At 41.0% G+C, this 21801-nt stretch overlaps 1 protein-coding gene and 1 pseudogene across 1 annotated transcript; both read right to left on the minus strand.

Annotated features, from left to right (window-relative positions):
* Positions 1-2774: 2774 nt before the first annotated feature.
* On the minus strand, positions 2775-5876 carry LOC117852786 (dirigent protein 15). The gene is made up of 2 exons (XM_034735040.1): positions 5634-5876; positions 2775-3591 (listed from the first exon to the last, which is right to left on the minus strand). Exons 1-2 carry the CDS (start codon positions 5859-5861, stop codon positions 3010-3012), a joined length of 810 nt encoding a protein of 269 aa, XP_034590931.1. The 5' UTR covers positions 5862-5876; the 3' UTR covers positions 2775-3009.
* Positions 5877-11174: 5298 nt separating this feature from the next.
* Positions 11175-17642, minus strand: LOC117853117 (exocyst complex component SEC6-like; annotated as a pseudogene).
* Positions 17643-21801: the final 4159 nt, after the last annotated feature.

A 21801-nucleotide genomic window follows, 5' to 3' on the forward strand; every position in this document is an offset into this window, starting at 1 on the left:
TCCGTTTACGAGAACGGGCGGGCGGGCTCGGCGAAGGTAAGCTCCATCCGGAATGGGAAGCGAGTGGAAGACGAATTCTGTTGGCAGTGATGATAGAGAGGACAATTTACCTTGGTAAATTTTCAGAAAAAAAAACAATGTACCTTATGGCGTCTCCAACGGGGTAGCGTGAAGATAGCTGAGAGAGTTTTTTAATCGATGAACAGTGCAAAACAAAGCCGGCTAGCGTGGAGCAAAGTGCTAGTCTCACTCACCGCCCGAGGTACCTGAGGGCTCTTATATATCTACCGGAAGATGGTTAAACGATTGAACTATAAAGCCTAGTAAGGTTCAACTTCATATTTCCGTTCCAAAATCACCGAGACCCAACTCCCGTTCAACATTTTCAACGGATAAAAAATGTTGACCAACATTTTTTCGAAAAAGTTGAACTTAGAAATATTGAACCTCAACATTTTTTAGCAACATCTTTTCCAAAAATATTGAACCTCAACATTATTCATGAAATCTCGGAAAAAGTTGAACCAACGTATAAGAAAAGTTGATCCAACATTTTTTGAAAAATTTGTTTCAATATTTTTTAAATTTTTTTTAACATTTTCTAGAGCTTCTTCTCCGTCTCCGGTGGCGGTCAGCGGCGGGCGCCGGCAAGCTCGCGCGTGGGGGCCACGGCAGCGCGGGGCTACCGCGGCGGTGGCGTGGGTCCCGCTCGAGGACGGTAGCGCAGGAGGCAGGCACACGGTAGGAGTTAGGATTTGATGCAGATCTAGCAGATCTTATTTCTTTCATAAATCTCAAATATCATAAATCTCAAATATGAAAGTTACCAACCTGATAATATGGATAGGATTTCCGGAGGTACCTCCCTCCCTCTCTCACGCACGGTATCCAATGTAATGCGGGTTGATGTGCCTATCTTTTTTTATTGGCTAAGAGCTATTGCTATCTTGGACTTTTGGAGACGCCGAATCGTGTTGGTTCTTGATTTTTCCTATGCCGTGTTTTCTTTTGTACCGATCGAATCGATGGCGTTGCAGAGTTCGCACCAATTATTTCAGCCTCGATCGGGTGATTTTGCCAGCCTCGATCGGGATTCGGGATCAGAGCTCGGCCAGGCCCCAGCAGCTTCTGGGCCTGGCACACTGCCTCTTCGGCTCTTGGCCTACGTGAAGCCTTTTCTGTTGACAACGGAGCGATGAGTCTGCAAAAGCTGGACATGCGTGCTCTTTTCAGCTTTACACGCCAGAATTATCGGGTGGTCCACCAGCGATTTCCGCTAGTTTTCAAGGTGCCACGCTACATGCCTGCACACCTCAGGAACATACCCAGTATGTGAAGAGTTGTTTGGGTCAAGCGAGATTTGATCCATGCCACCCCTGTCCTTGTAGCTCTAGCTCAAATCCACACTTCTCCAACACAGACCTAAACATGTAAAGGGATCCAGCAAATGCTTGCAGCTAAGCTTTGTTTTGAATGCAGTGAACAAACTCTAAAACATGCAGAAAAAAACATTAGTATGTTTTGACAAAGAGAAAGTGTAAAACAGAGTGATACGAATAGAAGTGCTTCAAGATTTAGATGAAGTGCAGAGAAACATATAGTAGTTTAAGGAGAGATTGAGGGAAAATAATCTTTCCATCAAGCTGAACGTCTTGATAAATTCACCAAAAATAATAGGATAGCAATTTCAAAATTCGGTGGACCTGTAGGAGCGTAATTGATTGTTCAAAATGATATCATTGTGTATTTTTACAGGATACAAATAATTTAAATTGCCTCCATTTTTTCTCTGTGCCAAAGGAGACCTTAACTGGAGGTTGAGGTTGTTATTACGATCCTGTATCACACACAACAGATGAGGAATATAGAATGACTAGAATGCATGGAAGGCAAGAAGTGAGTTAAGACAGCTTCTCGTCGCATCCATGCCCTTTGCCTGTGATCTTCTTCCCTCATCCAGTCATCCTGCAATCGGCCAAAGCTTCCCTAAGCTATTCATTCTTATACCATCTTGATTCTTGAACTACAACACTCCACACGAAAAACGAGCTGCTCCAGGACTGATATCCTTACATGTTTGAAATGCCTTGGGCTGACTTTCGGGCTTCACCCTTAATCGGGCTCGATTTGGCTAGAATGTCACTGTTGTCAAATTTAGGCCCAACTTGATCATGCACTTTGCACAGGAAACCTATATGGCTCCCGCAAGTTTTTTCCTACGCAACTTCCATTCCATTGTTCAGCCCCACCACAACCCTAGCTTCGCCCCTATCCACGGCCACCACCCCCGAGCTCGCCGATGCACCCGCGCCTGTGCTGCACCATACTTCCCCCCCCCCCCCCCTCGAGCTCGCCATTATCCCCGACCCCTGGCTGCCGCCCCTGCGGCACACGCCCACCTCTCCGCCACACTCGCAGGCCGACCGTGCCTGGTGGCCTACCGCTTGAGCGCCGGCGCTGGAGAAGAAGGCATGGCTTATTTTTTTCCCCAAAATGTTGATGTTGGTATAGACAAATGTTCAATCCATTTTTCCAAAATGTTGAAATAGATAGTGAAAAATGCTGAAAGTAGTATTTTTTGAAAATGCTGATATGCGTTTTCGAAAAATGTTGAATCTAGTATTTCTAAATGTTGATCTATTTTTAGGAACTGTTGAACGTAGTCTTTAGAAATGTTTATTTTAAGATACCTAATTTGGACCTAATGGGCTTTAAAGCCACAGTGCTTAACCAACTTTCAGAAGTTATATAGGAACCCCCACTTGGCAAGCCAATTGTTCAAATCCCAGACGATATATAGTTTGAACTTTGAAGCAGACAAATAGTATTGGATTCCATGGTCCTCAAGAGCATAAAAGACGAGAGAGGGAGGGACAGTGGAGCAACTGCCAATCTGCCATCCAACGTAGTGCCAAGAGTGCGTAAAAAAAAATCACCTCATCTCCAAATAATGATCACCTCATCTCTCCAAGTAGCATTATTTGCGGTTGAGATGTTTGCGCTAGAGCTCTACTCGATCGCAAGTGATGACCCATTGCTAGGAGCAGCAGCATTCGCCGGTACAGACATGTCCACGATCAGCTCCACCACAATATACACCTCGGACACCACCTTGGCCATCCTCCACAGCACGTAGCCGGCGGCGCGCCGGAGTTGGCCCGTCCCGCCGACGATCGCAAGCTCCGACTTGTCGTCGTAGATCCCGACGCGGCCGGCGATGACGAAGGTGCTGCCGCTGTACGGCCCGTCGGTGAGCGTGACGGTGACGGCGGCCACGAGGACCTCCTCGTGCTGGGAGGACAGCATGTAGGTGCCCTGCGCCCGGCCGACGGAGCCGGAGTCGATGCCGGGGCCATCGGTGACGAGGTCGTCGATGGCCATCGTGTCGCCGAAGTACGCGCCCTTCAGGGACTTGTGCGGCGGCCCGGCGTTCCGGATGAGGTGGATGGCCGTCTGCTCCGGGCCGCCGATGATGTCGTGCATGTATAACCGTAGGTGCACCGGGCGTCGGCGGGCGTCCGCGGAGGGAAGCAAGAGAACGATGACGGCGACGAGTAGTAGCAGTCTAGCAGATGCTGCGGCTTTGCAAAGCTGGCCATTGTGATGAGTTTGTGAGATGCTGGTTGCTGGAATATATCCAGGATTTATTATAGTTGGGCTTAACAAAAGCAATTTCATAACTTATTAGGCCATCTGTAGAAGCAATTCGTCATGGGGAAAACAGAATAGTGATGAAGCATAGTATGAAATGAAAGATCATGTACGACTATAATAAGGTTGTATTCCAGTGCACAGAGTGTTGTCAACAAAGAGCAATGAATTAGGATGCTCATCAGCGGAACCTCAGTTTTTGGGTGCAGCAAACACCACAATATTAGGTTTCCTGTAGCGAAATTTACCAGTAAGACACAACTATTGTAATACCACAGTTGACAACTCAGTAAGTGTTTCAGCCCATGTATTCATGTGGTGGGATTACTCATATGGCCAACTGATCCAAACCATCGCACACATTGGGATGGCTTTCTTCGGCCTATAAGCAGGTTTCGAAAGAGAACGATCATATATGGTTGCCCATCCTTACCTCTTTTCTCTCCTTTTTGTTGGCCTTTTCGCCCAGTCAAGTTTGACGCAGGTCAGACCTGTCTGTAGGCATATTCTTATTTGTTGGCAATCCATTTCTAGCAATTTATAATAACAGAGTAAAAAGGTTTTCAAGTAATCCTTAGTGCAATTTCAATCCAAATCATTGGATCATAACCCTACATTTACCATGTAGGCTGCTAGGGTCATATGTAGGCCTGGACTGTGGGAGAAGATCCAGTTGACACTTGATAGAGAGGAGGCTGCTATGGACATATCTGTCTGCGAGAGATGAAACTAAGTTTTAGATTCTGTCCACTGATTAGTGGACCTCACCACTCCAGATTTAGATATGGGAAACTTAGCTAGACTCAAATATTAGCAAACCATACAGATTTTCTTAGATAGCCTTTTCACCCATCTGCACTAACCTACTTTCTTTCCCAACTCCCTTTCTACTGATTTTGACAAGAACTACTTCTGTGCAAGCTAAGGATGATAGTTTTTTTATCTTAAAATATTGCATTGCAGTTTTGTAACTATATGGAAGATCAGATTCAGCTGCATTAGATTTCACAGACCAAGTATAAATTCTGCATTCCCCAACCAACAAATAAAGCTAGAACAGCACCAGTACACAAAGAGACCTTAAATCCATCAGATTTGCGCTTCAATTCAATCTGCAGAAATGCCTAGTCGCTTCCACAATTAGAGATAACACGATTGGTTATAGAGAAATAAAAGGGGCAGTTAGGACACCCAAGCTACACCCCAAAAGCATCAAAATCACATCTTTATGATTTCTTTTCTTCTGGCGATAAGCACACACAAAGCAGGCAGCTGATTACTTGAATTGAATCAGCCAGGTACACAAACTCACATAGGACCACATTACTAAACGAGGACCATATACCAGAGAAAAGAAATCCGCATGGGCAAAGGCAGGTAGAGGCCAACACCCACGTGAGGACGCAGCCCCAAAAATTTCACCTCACCGATGCTACACGACGGCTGTCGATTCAGCATACACCGAGGCGCATAACGCAAGTGGCAAGCTAGTGGTAGCAAACGACGATACGGATGTGGGGAAGGGGCAGCGCTAAGAGGGCAAAACAGGAAGGACCGCCAAATTCTGAGCAAAAATTAACAAGAAATCCAGAAGCAAGTGCGCCCCAAAATTACAATCTAGGTGGCAGAACTTCAAATGGAAACTACGATAAACCCGTACCTGATTCTATAAACAGGGTAGCTGAAATCGTACAAGAAAACAAGGCTTGAATCTGAAACCAATACTACAATGCACCCAAAACAAGCAAGCTCAGCTAGTGAAAAAAAATTCAAGAAGCGCGGCTTCCTTTGGAACCGCTTACCCTACCACGCAAGGAACTAAATCGAAGCGAAGCTAAACCCCAAGATTACCAACTTGGCTTCTTCCGGCCATCCAATCGAAACCTCTCAACCCGCTGCCCCCCACCGCCCTTCCCCTCCCGGAGAGCAGAAATCAACTGCAGCAGGGAAGAAAGTAACGGGAAACAGGGGGATGCCCGAACCTTGCCTCCGAAGGAGATGCGCTCGACGTCCACCGACACGACGGAGCCGCCGGAGTCGCCCATCCCCGCCGCCGCCGCCGCAGCCGACCGCACGTGCGCTGCTGTCAAGCTGACGTGGCTCCTCCTCTCCTCCCTCCCACTCCTGACGCCTCCGATTTCACCTACCGCCCCTTCTTTCTCTCTCCAAGATGCTCCGGCCGCCGCTGGCTTGCTTCCCCACCTGCGCATCTTGGAGTTCTTGGCCTTCGCTTATAAACCGAGTGTCCTCAGCGGCGCAGCGTTTTGGGTTTTTGGCCCCTGGGAGTTTCCGGTTATTACGATCCAGTCCAGCTTACGCGGAAAGAGGAAACCGACAGGTCAAAGAGTCCATCGAATATCTACGGCCGGTCAAGAGCACAATTCTCGGCGTACACTTCTTTGAGTAGCATACATTTTTTAGGGCCCGGTTTTTAGCATGCCTGCCAATAACGTTTTGATTTTCTTGTATGGCTAAACACTTTTTTAGTGACTTATAATTGCAAACTTATATTGTAAAGATTTATAAACATGAGATTATCAATGTATTTAATCACAACTCTAATTTTACATAGCACAACTACGAGGCAAAGTCTTGTGTTGCAACTTGAGGCACATGGCATAAGATTCTTAGCCCTTTAACCATTGCTTCGATTAGGATACTCGCTACGGTGCCATCCACAAAAGGTTAGACATATGACAAATTTTTTAGCATTTAACAATTTATTATTAGTAACATCTCTGTTACTAGCAACTTTCTCATTCTCACAATTGTCCTATTCTCCTTCTTACCCTATAGCATAGATATCATGGCGCGTCCTTTCAAATATAGTCTTAGCTTCATGGTATAGGCCCTCAAGCTTGGTCTTCCAACCTTTTGGTAGATGTTGGATTTATGTGGGTTTTGCTAGCAGAAAAAATTGAAATTCAAAGACGAAAGCTTGAAAATATGAGTTTGAAGCCTTGTTTCATCAAGTTGAAATATGTGGTTCTATATCAAGAGCTCAAAACTAGAGTCAGAAGACAAAGTCTTACAATGTCAAAAGTGAAGGTAAAGTGTGAGAACGGTAACTATCATATTCATGCTTCTATTCGTAGTCCAGTAATTTAACTTATTGTTCTTTCGAAGTGTACATAGTTTTTAACATTTAGAAACAACAAAAAACCATATATTGTTTAATAAGGAGACATCAAAGTGTTTATTTCTCTTTCGTTTTAGCTTTTGTTTCTTTTCATTGTGGCGAGGCGATGTACGTATGCCAGTTTGCTGCTTCAAGCTTTCTTTTTTCAAAGGGAAAAGATGGGAGAGCCAAACATTGCTTTCATGCCTTTGTCTTGTGTGTTGAGCGTCAAGGATAAAGTGGCGATTCGATACACAAATAGAGTGAAAATAAACTAATGGTTTCTTGAATGATAAAAACTGGCTGTAAGAAAATGTCACCTCTTCTCTGCACTTCCAGATGAGTTGACTGAGCATCTTTTTTCATAATACTTCATTTCTAAAAAAATGGAAGCTAGTATTTTTTGGGTGACAGAGTTTACCATCTGATATTATTTTCTTCAATGATGTGCTTTGATGCTGTCATAATGCATGGGCAAAATTTAGGTCCATGGAAATTAAATAAAATAAATTGTGAGATATCATACTTGACCATGACGATAATTTCATCGGCTCATTCTTGCCGAAAAACAGGGGACAGAAGCAGCTCATGGCTGATTTATCAAATATACACGTATGTCTGCGGCCTTATTTTCAGAATATAACAATTCAGATCAATTAAGTATAACTACAAACGAGATTATTATAACTTGAAACATAGAATTCAAATAGTGACTTCAGAGGAATAAACAATTGCTACAACTCTCTTGAAGACAAGTTTTTTCAAAAAGTTGACTGAATAAACAACGGTTGGTTAAGCAACTTGGAGATTAAGGAACATGAGACATACAAAATATGTTCCAAGCCTCAGAAATATTGTATTCCTCCTTTCTTGAGGACATCAGCAAGCGAGACGAGAAACTTGTAAGCTAGCTAGAGTTCGAGCGAATCACTGTCAACTCATTCTTGATTGCCATTTGACTCATCACTTGCATGATATTTGTTTAATGTGCAACTTTATTAATTGTAATGTAGCTTTCTCACCATGAAGCTTACCCCCAACAACACCCTACCAAACTACCAGGACGTCCTAGAAATATTGCACTAGGCCACAAAAGATCTGTGCTGGCGGCTAAAAGGGGTCAAGCACCCGCCAACAATCTTGAACCAGCACAAATGTTGTCTGTGCTGGCGGGCGACATTAGCCACCCACCAGCACAGATAGGTGGTTATATCACCTGCCAGCACAGATAGTTCCTATGCTGGCGGGTGCTTATGCCACCCGCCAGGATTATGTATTTTCCATCCAATATATTATTTCCCATGAGTTATTTATAATTTCTATTTCCCGTCAGTTGTTAGCCGTCAAATTGAAATATGATCTCCAACCACGTAACAACAAAATTGAATAATAAATAATTCACATTATTCAAAATTGCATCGTACACATTATTAAAAATCCAACATTTGGAATAGAGCTATCTTTGCCACGCTAATATTAAAACTATTACGCCCATCTACGAAGATCTTTGCAGTCGTCCGCCGTCAACACGCCATCTTTATCAAAGAATGCTCCATCGCCATGACAAATCTCATATTGGATGAACCTCGCCATGTCTTGATTTGTTTGTCTTCGAGCTTGGCATCGTGAGTGTCGATCCTAGGCATCTGCAAGTATATAGTAAATGATGCTTAGGATGTATTACCATTAGGAAGTTAGCACATGGCAGTGTATAAGAGACTTACGTATTCAGGGTTCATCTGGTACCTCCCATTATTTCTGAGGAACTCGCACACGTAATATCCGCATAGCACAGAGCCGGGAGGTTACTTGTGGCATTGCAATCAAATAAAAAAATGATGAGTTGTTATTAATGAGAAGTCTACATTATATGAAAAAAACTAAGTTTCTATATTCTTACGAATCTATGATATATTATTTTCATAGCTTTCTTCCTTTTTGAATCATGGTCCCCGCCTTTTAGAATGTACGCACTTTGAGGATATAAAGACAAGAGTTAGTAATACAATTTAGGTGTATAGAATGTCAACATACATTTAAGTACTGCCAAGGAATGTCTTACTTTTGTATAATACTTATGAATTCCTTGTACATATCTGTACTAAATCCGGCTAAGTTGAGGACCATTGCTTCTCCTTACTTGGGTAAAATAATGATGCAAATCCAGTAGTCTCCGTATTATATTAAAATAATTTATATTATAGATGGTATTAAATAGCACCAAGTATATATATAGTAATTAAAACTAGAACTTACTGAAAATTGTATGGAGCCATGATACGATCCTTGTCAGCCTTTTTCCTCATTACTCTTGCAATGTATATGGACACTTTGTGCATTTCATCTTTGTGGACTTTTAATTTTATAGTATTTTTCTCCGCTTGTGTTTGTGCAGCTTCCATTTGTACTTTGATCATTTCTGTCATTTTGAGGTTGTGCTCTGGCTCGCTTATTCGTGTTGGGTCAAGGTATGCTGTCTTGAACCTGTCGTTCGTCAATCCTCCCTCCCTCCATTGCATCCTGCAGAATAGGTCGCTCAGGTACTTGACATATAAAATATATACGTATATATTTAAAACTCGTGTATATGGTACATGTGGACTTACAAGCACCATATGGTAATGAGACTCACGTCGAGGTGTTGTCGACAGTAAAGTCTACGCAAATCCTCGAAATCGATCACAATCTGGTAAACGAGAACGCCAAGGAAAATCTTAGTTGGGACATGCTCGGTGATTGCTCGAATGCCTTGATTCATTGCATTCATGATCCATCCATACAGCTTATTCAGTTCCCATGAGCCCTCCAGCAGATCCCACCGAAACAAGAATACCTTGCCATGTCATAATCGATTGGGATTTCATCTGATGCAAAGAAATTGAGGTTTTAATCCTTTTCTTTTGCCAAGAGGTGCTGCAAGTTACAGATTTTTCACCGGAAGATGAAGCCTTCTTCTTCAATACGTTTAAAAACTTGTCGACTTCTGTTGATGGAGCCTTTTGATCATATGTGCTGACCATACGAGGTACCGCTGGCCTCTAGGGAGGTGGAGATGCCAGTGAAGGCGATGTTGGATCAATAAATTCTAAATCATCTACCCGTTCATCGCTTGGAGTAGTGATGTTCAGTCATCCTTATTGAGAGCTTCTCGGACAGGTGATAGCATTGGCTGCTCGCCCTCATTGGTAGCTCCTTGCACAAACGAGAGGTAGCTTATGGTAATAGTTTTATGGCAATGTAGTCTTATTTTTTTTTCCATTGGAGACTCCGCATTAGTTCCCACGAGATAAGCTAGAAAAAAGAGATAAATTCTCATAAAAATTAAAAAACATCAAACACCAATCCTGTAAACTCTAATAATCATAGCCATTGATCTATTATATTTTCTAAAAAGCTACCCACCACTGTCATGGTGAAATATTCAAAAATAAGCTCTAAACCTATATCTAAATTATCGAGCTCAACTATTATAAAAACTAATCTAAAGTAACCTCATCTTATTCATCCAATTTACTAGCACACATCATTATAAAGTATAGTATAAAATATCATTCTAAAATTTTATCTATGTTACCATTGAATGTCGTTATTAAAATAATCTAAAGTAAACACCTAAATCTTAATCTAATTATCTTCATGTGCATCATACAGAAATATCAAAAAGTAAACTAATATATGATTCTAAATTACATATTTATGTCATTGTTAATATAAAAATACTAAGTTAAAGTATATACACATAATGAGTGCCATCATTTAGACCATTTATACAAGTACGTGAGGAATCGATGAAAAATATTGATTTGTAGGCTAAACATAATGTATGGAGGATTGGAGGTGTGATACAAAATGGAAAAGTATGAATATGGATGAAAAAGTGCATAGAGTAATTATTAATTAAAATCAATCACAACTGGACAAAGATAAGTACGTATCTATATAAGTATTATGTTGAAGTATTGGAAAATAAGGGAGTAGTAATTAAATAATTTTGATTATTAGCTAGGAGTTTAATTTCTAAATAATTTTTAAATATAATAATTTTTAAAAATATTAACCTGTGCGGGAGCATGATCGATGGACTAGTTTCTCCAATTCCTAAGCACCTGTTAAATCACATCACAAAGACAAAATTTACTACGCAAGGAAAAATGTATCAGCAGTTATCTGAAGAAAAGCACTCCGTCCTGTGGCAGAGGGTGGTAATGAAGCATGGTCTAAAGCTAGTGGTTTCTAGCGTCTGTCTTGCCAAAATCGAGAGGCACGACCTCCGGATTGAGCACGAGAAGTTTGCCGCTGCGCGCGCGTGCCACTTCGGCGCCGTTTTACAGCTATGCCTGAATGCCTCGCTTGCAGAACAGAGAGAACCACAAAGCAGTTAGTCGTGCTCGTGCATCAACAGTCGTGGGTGTGGCGTTATTCATTAAATAGGAAGAAACATAGCAATTTTTTATTGCTGATCACAGACAAATCCACATTCTTGCTCTCATCAATTCTCATGCTGCTCCTTACACAACACACGGATATAAAATGCAAACTAGACCCAAATAGTGGTAGACATAAGAAAGAAAGGAGTGGCCAGTGGCCACAAAAGAGGGAAAACATCATTGCCTTGATCAGCATGTGAATCCACTCTTCTCTATGTTGCCAATGCCTCTTCCTAACTGCCCAGTAACCTTCCTCCATATGCCTTTCCCTGCTGTCAGGCACTGAGGCACTTCAATTTACCGTATACAAAACCAGGCCTTCTTGGCTTGCCATCCACAAGAGAGTCCTCGTATACCTCCTTGCATTCCTGCACAACCTAAGAGACGAGTAGAGGGTAATTAAGATTCTATGACCAATTAATCATTGGTAACCTTGACATATGAAGATTAATGACATAACCAAACCACCATCTGAGTCAAGGTGTCCGCTTTTCAGAATCCACACATTGTGCTTACCTCATTGGCTTCCGATCTTGAAATACCTTCTCGCAGTGCAACCAACTTCTTAACGACCTCAGGCTATAAATGGAGATGTCAAAGTGTAGAACAACATAAAAAATGAGCATAAGTTTCCTGTTTAGATAATCAAATACTAGAGAAATTAATATATGTTTAATACCGGGCAATCAGGTTGATGATGCAGAATAATTGTATACGTGAGAACAAAGCTTTCCAGACTCTCAGCAGAAGCAAGCTCCCTCACATCAGCAAGAACTTTCACTCTGCTTTCAACATTCTGAAGCAAAAGTAATGTCAAAATAAATACATGTGATTAATTACTATGCTTTTTCAGTATTGAAACTTATTGCTTGTTTCAACTTCGAATGCGAATCAAAGGAACTGCAGTTGTCTAAGCAGTCGGCAGCAAACAGTTTACTTACTGTCACATTAATGTGCTCTGTGAAGAAATCCTTGAGCACTTCTTCATCTAGCCTCATCCTCTCGATTGTTTCTTCTCTGATGTGGTTTTTCTACAGGCACCAAAGGAAACAGATATTAGCTCATGAATAAACTTATCAATTATATACAACAAATACTATATATAACCTAGATCGCTAGTGATAACATGGCTTAGCCAAAACCTGCAATTGATATTTCCTTTATACTCAAAGAAACGTGTTTTCCAAATAAGCACTAAATGCAAACCTGAATGAGGAAGTGATTAACATACACTACAATTGCTTCCTCTAGGCAAGCCTCCACAAACATACGAAATGATCTTTTTTCAATATATCTACAAAAAGAGTACTAGGATTATAAAGTATATAGCACATAAGCATTAACACTTAACTTCTAATAAAACTATGTGTTCCTCATGCTTAGCTTGGACAAACAAAACTGGCACCAGCTGAAGATACTTGAATCTACATGCAACCTATTATGTGCCACTCATGAGGAAAGTTACTGATGTGATGAAACATATTATAAAAATTAAATATTATATTTGTATTTAGCATCACTTTCTTATGAGTGATACATTATAAGACAAATTAGTGATGATCATAGTATAAATTGAAGACTGAACCAAGCCAAGCCTTATGAAACATTAAATTTGGCGAACTGTGTATGTTTGGGTTTGGGATTTGCGGGTGTTTAGTCAATCTTATCAAGCAATATGAGTAAGAGTTTCCAAAATGGGAAGATAAGTGTGGTGCAATTTTCTCAGAAATATGAATGTCCCAAATAATAATGAATGAACAAGCATACATGTGCAGGTAAATAACAAGAAACATATTCACACAAGATTTTCCATGGAACATACATCCATATATATTATTTCCATAACGTCTATTAAAATTTGTCAAAACTTACTGTTTAACATCTGAAAAGTAATCAGCCAATGTTGCAACAAGATATTCCGTGATGAGTCCATTTAGCCAGTCTGAACAGAAAGAATCAAGATGTGAGAAAATAATCATAATTTCAACTAACAAGCATTGCTAACAAATATTAAAATATTAGGGAGTTGAATAGAAAGGACGCTGCACGCATCATGCGGAACAAAGCCTGGGTATTTTATATGATTGTTGCCACTTTCATGCCGAGCATGATGCCTATGTAATTTGCTTACTGGGGAGCTCTAATTGATGATGTTGGGGTCACTACTGAATCACGTACCATTGGGATATATAGCAATACTATAGGCATTTGTACAAAATAATACGGACAGCCAACCTGGCGAGCAATACCCAGGGATTCTTTTCATCCTACTAGCTGCAAATGAACCTAAACAAATATTTGATCATGATAACTGCCAAGTAGCTGAGTGAGTAAACATATCAAGCAATATCAACATCAAGTTCATCGGATACCAGTAAACATAAAGTCTGAAGACCTAATGAATAATTGTAATATTACAGTTACAAACTCTTACATATGGTGAAAAAATGCAGTCACATCAAATTCCAAAGCTGACCTATTACTGAGAAAAAAAATAACAAGAAGAAAGGAGCAATGGGTGGAAAATCATTACAAAAGTACGTATCACCTTCTCGATAAAGCCTTGCAAGTAGATCTTGCACACCTGGGTCTTCGTAAATAACAGTAACAACTTGAAGGATTGCTTCCTATTGAAAGAATAAATGACACAGTTCAGGCTAAAGTTGTCTAAAGTATTCACTCATGTTTCGAATTGGTAAGGGAGACAGGTCATCTACATCTTCGCTACACCTCATTGATACCCGCCTACAACTTAACAAATTTATATGTAATTGCAAAAAGTTCTCTAAATAGGAATCTTGAATCCTTGTTATGTTACAGGACCGCAACATAGCATTCATTTGGGTGCGAGACATCAAGGGACATCTTTCTATGCCAACCCTTGTACAATATCTCTAATTATGAGATGCACTTCAGAATATTGTGCTCAGCAGCACATTTGGCAACATATATACAACCTTCTCTCAGTTCAACACAAAGTATGTCTTCCTATCTTTCTTTACTGGGAGCACTCTCTTTGAACCATATCAAGGTTTTTCCTCTTTCGGCTTCTGCATGATTTCACACTCAAGTTGAAACCTTAGACCCCTAAGCTATAAATAGATGTCCTCATCGACACCCCCCAAGGACCCAAGATCCGTCTTAAACACAACACACAACACTCGGAGTTGAGAGCCATAAAATGTTGACGCTTCACTTCTCTGACACAATTGAGTCTTCACTTGTCTAGGGTTTACTTTAAACTAGATCCTAGTTGAGTAGTCTACCCATGCGGTTTATTATGCTAGAGTTCTAGATTTGTATACTTGATCAATGAGGTATATATAGGATGGTGATGATTTAATCAGGACATTGAATGACGACCATTGTTTAAATATAGTTTTGAATGAGATAATAAATGTAAGTCACTCTTTGGCTTCAACAACTACTAGGGTTGTTCAGTTAAGTCTTCTAAATTTTATTTGTGCTATATGTATCTATTGTTCTCGTATTTCGTAGTTGTTACATTATATCATTTTTGTATCTATTAAACCATTAGCCCATAAGAAGCCTTATTAGATGCAATAGCATAATCTACATATATTAATTTGCTTGTCCTTGTTGATTTGATATAAATCTCGGAATACAATTAGGAAAATCTACGAGTATCATCGTATGCTTGTGCTTTATAACTTAGTACGTGCTTAAAAGACACAATCAGACATGCATATAGATCTCAGATATCTCAAGAAATGCTTTCACATTGATTAGCATCAACCTTCATTCCTCATCCTTAAGATTAAGGTTATAAAGATGTATAGCTATATCATATATGCATGCAGAACAAACCTTGGCAACCTCAAGAAACCCTACGGAAGCATCTTCAAAATTAACCTGAAAAAGGAACATCTTTCTTAGAATTACAAAAGGTATGAAGCGTGTGAATAGAAGCATAGCATTGGAACATCAACGAACAATCGGCATGGATCTCAACAAGGCAAGTTAGAAGATGAGGACTTTTTTTATGTGACCACATTTAAAAATGATCGCGGATCTAAAAAAATATTAGTTTACCCCAAACAGACTATCACTATGCCGCCAGAAACTATTTTTAGGGCAACCGGGCCTGAATACCACCATTTCTTGTGATGGGTCTGCATAAGTGACCGGCCTTAGAAATGCCCATTCAGAGCCAGTTACTTATGCAGAGCAGCCCTGGAAATGAAGGCATTTCTAGGGCCTGTTGAACTAGGGGTTGCCCCAAAGTGTGACCGGACCTGGTAAAAAACCAAGCATCCCGAAAAATTGTTCCTGGTGTAGTATGTTGACACATTGCCGTGTTCATGAACCTATTTCTTTAAAAAAGAGGACAACGCAAGCAAAGTGCAGAAAAGTGGCTGAAAGAGTGGAACCAAACGGGAAACAGCTTAACTATTGATTTTCGAATTCACCTGTCCAGCATAGTTTTGTGGGAGTGACTCCAATGTACTCTTACTCAGCTCCATAGTAAGTTCGTAGCAACGCAAGTTATTGTTAATCTGTACAAACAATGTCAGGAAGCAGTGAGTTCACATCACATTGAGTTCTGATCATACCCTCATACTAGTCACACTAGCCTCGAATAGTAATCATATGCTAGTGGAGGGAGAAGCACTAGTACGAACTGATCTGGACCACTAGATGAGAATTAAGAATCAAACAGACTATAGGTGAGATCTGATGCATGCTAGTGCCCTCCCGCCCGTAGTATATATAAAGCAATGTAAGAGTCCTCTCGGGTTTCTAAATGGATAAATCAATGTATTTACCAATGCACATAGGGATTCCAAACCAACATCAGAAGCTGGCTCCTCAAGTCTTTGCCTCTCAACTGCTTGAAAATTATGCATGGTCTGCAAATGAACCAAAGTAGAATAAACACATGTCAATTGAAAAATCAAATATGACCTTCGGCACAAGTGCCCGCCATTTTTCCCGTTTTCACATACTGTAGTGACTGATTCTAACAGATGCAAAGCGAAGTGCAACTTCACGATAAAACCAGCAAGTAGACTTAACTGAAAGGAAACTAAACAATACCTGAATTACTGCAAGAGCAATACGACACCGCATGGCATCTGTAGCATTGTCTTTAACTATCTGAACATGCTGTGTCAATATTCTGAATAGCCCGACACCTACAGGTGTATACAGTTTCCCATCTTCCGTACTCTTTGGTGGTTGTGTTTTCTCTGCCTCCAAAATGGTAATGTACCACCTCTAAAGAACAAAACAAGGTACATGATAATCATGACACGAAGTTCTACATGAACTCAATGGATCTGTAGAAATACCTTGGTTGCTTCCTGCACACGCTCAACATACAAATTCATGAGGTAATCAGATGCACTTTCAGAACAAACTTGGGCAAGTGATTCATCCAGACCAAGGCCAATCAGATCGTCTTGTGATTGCGGAGCGTATGGAAGGAGCTCACAGATGCTTGAAGATGCAGACAAATCAGTCTGTCCTGATTCACCCATGTCCTTCGGACTTGATGATGATGACAGATGCTGCAGCTGGACATAAACAACTGTCAACTTCACCTTCTCCACCAGGTTACTTATTTTCTTAATATTCAAGAACAAGTAAGTTATCTGTTGTAATAGTTAGCGAGATGTTCATTAAAGTAGAATGCGTTTATGTACGTTCATAGGGGTGACAGCACATGTGTTTATGAGAACTTCTGTGTACTATATATGTTTCACAAAAGAAAAGTTAAGCACATTTGAAATGTAGTATATCTGTCTAGTCTAACTAAGAAAGATGAGGAGGAAACTAACAATAGTATAATTCTCTTATACTTTCCCTCGCTCCCCCCCCCCCCCCCCCCCCCCCCCCCCCCCCCCCCCCCCATGTATGGCATGTTGCCCTCAGTGATTCGTCAGGGGAAAAAAGTATCTGAGCCCACTAACTTTTAGATCCAAGCATGCTACAAAATTAGAAAGCATGCACATATATGCACAAAGCAGGAGAGTTTTTCAAAACTTTGTAACAAGAAGCAGAGTGATGAAACACTACTTAAACATCATAGAGGAAAATATGACAAACTAACCTGAAGAAGAACTCCTTGTTTGAAGAGGAGATCGATGCACCTGTAAACAAGGGCTAGCCTCCACCACACCAACCGTCTCTCATGAGAAGAGGACCCTTTGTGGAGCAACCAAGGAGAAGAGTTGTTGTTACTTGACCTGCGAGGGAACGCCTTTGTTCCGCCTGCCTTCATGGAAAATGCACCTCCCAAAGTTAGTGAATGTGTGATTTTTGTCCCCCTTGACCAGTCTAAGCGTGTGAAAAGATCACACGTTCACTCCGGTCTACCTAGCAGTTGCTGATCGACCACGTTGCCATGAAAAATATTGTTGAACATTTCAAAAGCCTTTCTCACTGTGAAGCTTTCTAGAAGGACACTGTTGCAGACTCCCGAATGTGTTGATGATGTCAGTAGATTTTCCAGGTAACGACGGCCAAGTGAAAGCTCCAGGCTGTGTAGATTCCGACTAGCATGTTCATAACTTGGGAAACAGGTGTTGCACGTCTATCATCCATTGGTCCAAAACATACTCAGATAACTGCATATTCAGAATTTGACATTTATGCTACTACTATAGATGGAGACCACAAATAGAAGGCTTACATAGCCAATCGTCAGACATAAACAGCACTTGCAAGGAGCACCAACAGAGACCCTAAGCCATGCGTAACAATTAAAGGCAACTTAAAAATGAATCGATCACCCTGAGATATTGCATTAAAAAAAACTCGTTGTAGGGCATACCACCACAAACAAAGAAGCCATGGCATATGTTGCAATCTCCTCTGCAAGCTACAGCTCTGCCTGGATGAAGTTGCTCCATAACTGTAATGGACCAAATTATAAGCAACGAATGAGGGTTATTTCACTGTTTCTTGCTTCATACAATCGAATTTTATTGCTGATTAGACATCTTTTTTTTTGGTGAAATCAACCTGTTTTACCCATCTGTTGGGTGCTTATTGTTACCCTAATCACCACTTGCGTTGAAGATCGTGTGCCTTAGCACTTAGGTAAAGAAGTAGCTGTGGTTTTTATTCATTGACAATTGCTTAAAACCTGTCCATTGGTAGTAACAGATAGGAGAAGCCGACGTACCTGGCAGAGGCAACATTGTTCCTCGTCGGGGCAGCAATCTCGTTTCACTAGCAGTGCGGATTGCTGTGCCGGTGCCCTCTGTGACGTTCTGCCCCGCATGGTTACAGCTTTCGATAGTTTTGCTCACTGTAGACAAAACGATCGACATTTGTGCCTTGTTGCACACTTGCATGGTAGGAGCGCCAGGTGTTTGTCGAAATTGCAAGGTGAAGTTTCTTTTAGCTGAGTGAGCCTTCTAAGATGAGTGCAAGAGTTTTTAAATTGCAGTGAGAAACTGAGAACACCCCCGACTACCAGATGTTGTTAACGGTGTGATTCCGGCATATGCTTCAGAAACTGAGAACAGAGGATTTCATCCAGGTTCAGTGAGCAAGATGACCATAACAGATCAGAAACTCTGTTTCATCAAACATCTACATGTGCGAAGCCAGCGATTGATACAAAGTTAGAATCCGTTTGGTCAGATAGCGACTTTAAAAATCCACTGCCATTCAGAATTCAAGCATCTTGAGTTATCCACGCCACTCATCATACCTAAAGCAGAAGTACTACTGGCCACGCTACTTAAGTGGAGGAACGTGACCGAAACAATACAAGGAACAGCAAGCATAGTTGTCTTTTCCCAACGACGAAAGAGCCAACACATTGGCCAAGGAGAAAACCAGGGGACTCCAGATAGCTAGCATTTTGAGGACAATTAAACAGAAGGTAAACACGTATGATAAGCCCCAGAATGTCACTAGCTCTGACAATGAGGAAAATGAACGGGCCTTCCTGTCAAACTCCTTGTCCACACTGAATGCCTTCTGAAGCACATCTTGCCAATTATAAAACCTCCTCTGTTTCTCTGTATATGTATCTGTTCCAAGGGAAGCCAACTCAGTTTCAGCTTGTAGGTTGTAATTAGCAAAGATCCAAAGAAAAGTTTCCTTAGACATATTGTAAAAATCCTCTTCTTTGGATCTAAACACTGACAACATTAATTTAGAAGAATTTCCTTTTATTTGATTTGCAAACCGCAAGGTTTCTTATGTTAAAGATCTCAGGTATTCAAATTTCGAAGGTAAATTTATCAACCAAGAGAAGGGACTATAGTCCCATTTTTCATCACAAGAGACACATGGTAAAGATAATAGCAGCTGATATCAACTATATGGCATGGTTAAAAAGGCAAGCTGTGTGTCACCTGTTTCTGAAGGACTCTCATCCGAGACAAGTGTTTTTCGTTCATTTTGAAATGAGTATGGTTTAGATCAACAGTTTGTCTGCTGTATCTCAGGACGATTAGCCCTAGAACCAAGGGTAAATTCCAAAATTTCGTCCATTTGAGCAATTTCTATCTCTTTTTCTTACCTCCATGGTAATTGGTAAATAATACCCTCACTAAAAAGCAACTGAATAACATAAAGTTAATAGTGTGAAGATAACTTTCTGTGATATAGAAGTTCAAACTAACGGTTACTTAGTTGTCTATAGATGATTGTGCTCATGCAACAACACCAGCCAACTAGAGATGGTGGGCCAGCCGCCACCCATTTCGCCGTTGTATCGTATTGGGCAAATGCTGTTTTTTGCACTTGTACGGCAAAGCATTTGCTGCCGTTTCGAAAAAGTAAACCGTTTGATCTGAAAAAAAAAAACAGCAATAATACACACTCTGGAAACTGAGTATTACCTTGGTTCCCAAGGTATAGCAACCCCTCATGCGTACTATCTCCTTCCATTGCAAAGAGAAACAAATGTTTTTCCAAGTTTTAGATCCCTTCTTTCATGTTGCTCCAAAATCTCAATACACAACCTATCACTTGGAGAACACGTCCCGAGAGAAGGCTTTCCTTCCTCAGATGAAGACCCGATGTTATTTAAGTCTCCTGGAGATCCTTACTTCTTTTGTATGATCAAATGTGACATCTGATTTATTCCATCATCTGTCAAGACTCTCAATAACTTGTCTTGTTGTAGGCCTTTTGATGCATCAGTTTGCACACAACTTAGTAGACCCATTTCAATGCATATTTTTATTTGCTCACAGTTGTAAGCCTTTCTATTGATGTATGCTTCAGTTGTTTTTTGACAGTCGTGGGCATATAATCATGTTTTGGACATGAACTTAACTATGTAAACCCTATTCCCTACTTCATGTAGCAGGGGCAATATAATGGGAGTGTTCAGATCAAAAATGATGACAACGGTGCAAAGGGGCAAAAAAAAAGAGCAAACAAGCAGTTACAGGTAGATCGAAGTTGGGGCACATATATATATGCATATGGCCCTTGATGACATAATTATAAATTCATGATTCAATAGGCTCCACGTCATGTTACTGTATTGCCTCCTTGCCGACAACTTCGAGTTACATGGCTTTCATTTGATGAACACTGTAGATATGAACCATCTAATTTAATTTGCCCAACTTCAGCTGATCTTTATCAAGTTTTGACGAGCTTCAAACATCAAATGGCAGTACACTTCTATATGGAAATCTTTTTGCTCTGTTGTTGCATCATGCAAAGCGTGTGTACTTTCCTTCGATAGAACAATGGCTAGATAGTTACATGTAACAATCTCCCCTTCCCCTTGTTTATTTCCCTATTTAAATATATAACCAGTAGGGGATGACCCCTCCTGTTTCCCTCAAAAAAATTATGCATGCTATTTCTCCAAAGTTATGGACCATCTTATTACACAATTATTTGCACATGTTTTTACACAAACATGCTGTGTTTGTATAGAAATTATATGTACACATGATTGTGATCGTAAAAAAGTATTATACAGCAGCAGCATAAAATAGATAGATTTGAACTCCTCAAGCGCAGCAAGAAGGCCACGCTCTTGTTTATGCAAGCTAATCCGCAAGTTTCTGGAACGCATGGTTTAGCCCGTGATATCCATTGGGGTTGGGCACCTGCGTACTGTTAGATATATGGGCTTGGCCCATATAAATCATAATTCTAAATAAATCTTAAAGGCCATTAGCGTAAAGAGGGGGTACACCATCTATTAGTCACATATTACTAATAGATGAGGGTGTTGGGGTTTTTCCTCCCTATATATATGGACCACCTCCCTCATGAAAAAGATGCAATATAGACTACTATACGGGCCCCCAGGTTAGGGTATCCCTAAGGTGGTTTGTACTAGTTAGGTTTTTGCCTCCTCTCGCTGCTCCGCCGCCACCGTAGTCTACTCCATCCCGATTATCGGCGTGCACCGGCGATTGGGAGAGCAGGTCTCCGGAACCGTCGTCTTCAGTGATCCTGCACCGGGAGAGGGCGAATAAGGTTTTTGGGAAGCGCTCTGCGCGACTGCTCAATCGCTTCCTCCGCTTCGTCAAGTTATTCGTCGACTCCTTCACCACGACTCGTCTACCTCTTCGTCGCTCAGGCGTCACTCGTCGTCGCGAACAACGTCAGGCTGCTGATCGTCGTCATCTGCTGTACCCGATAGTCGTC

The sequence above is a fragment of the Setaria viridis genome, chromosome 4 (assembly GCF_005286985.2).
Source record: "Setaria viridis chromosome 4, Setaria_viridis_v4.0, whole genome shotgun sequence".
Classification (NCBI taxonomy): Eukaryota; Viridiplantae; Streptophyta; class Magnoliopsida; order Poales; family Poaceae; genus Setaria; species Setaria viridis.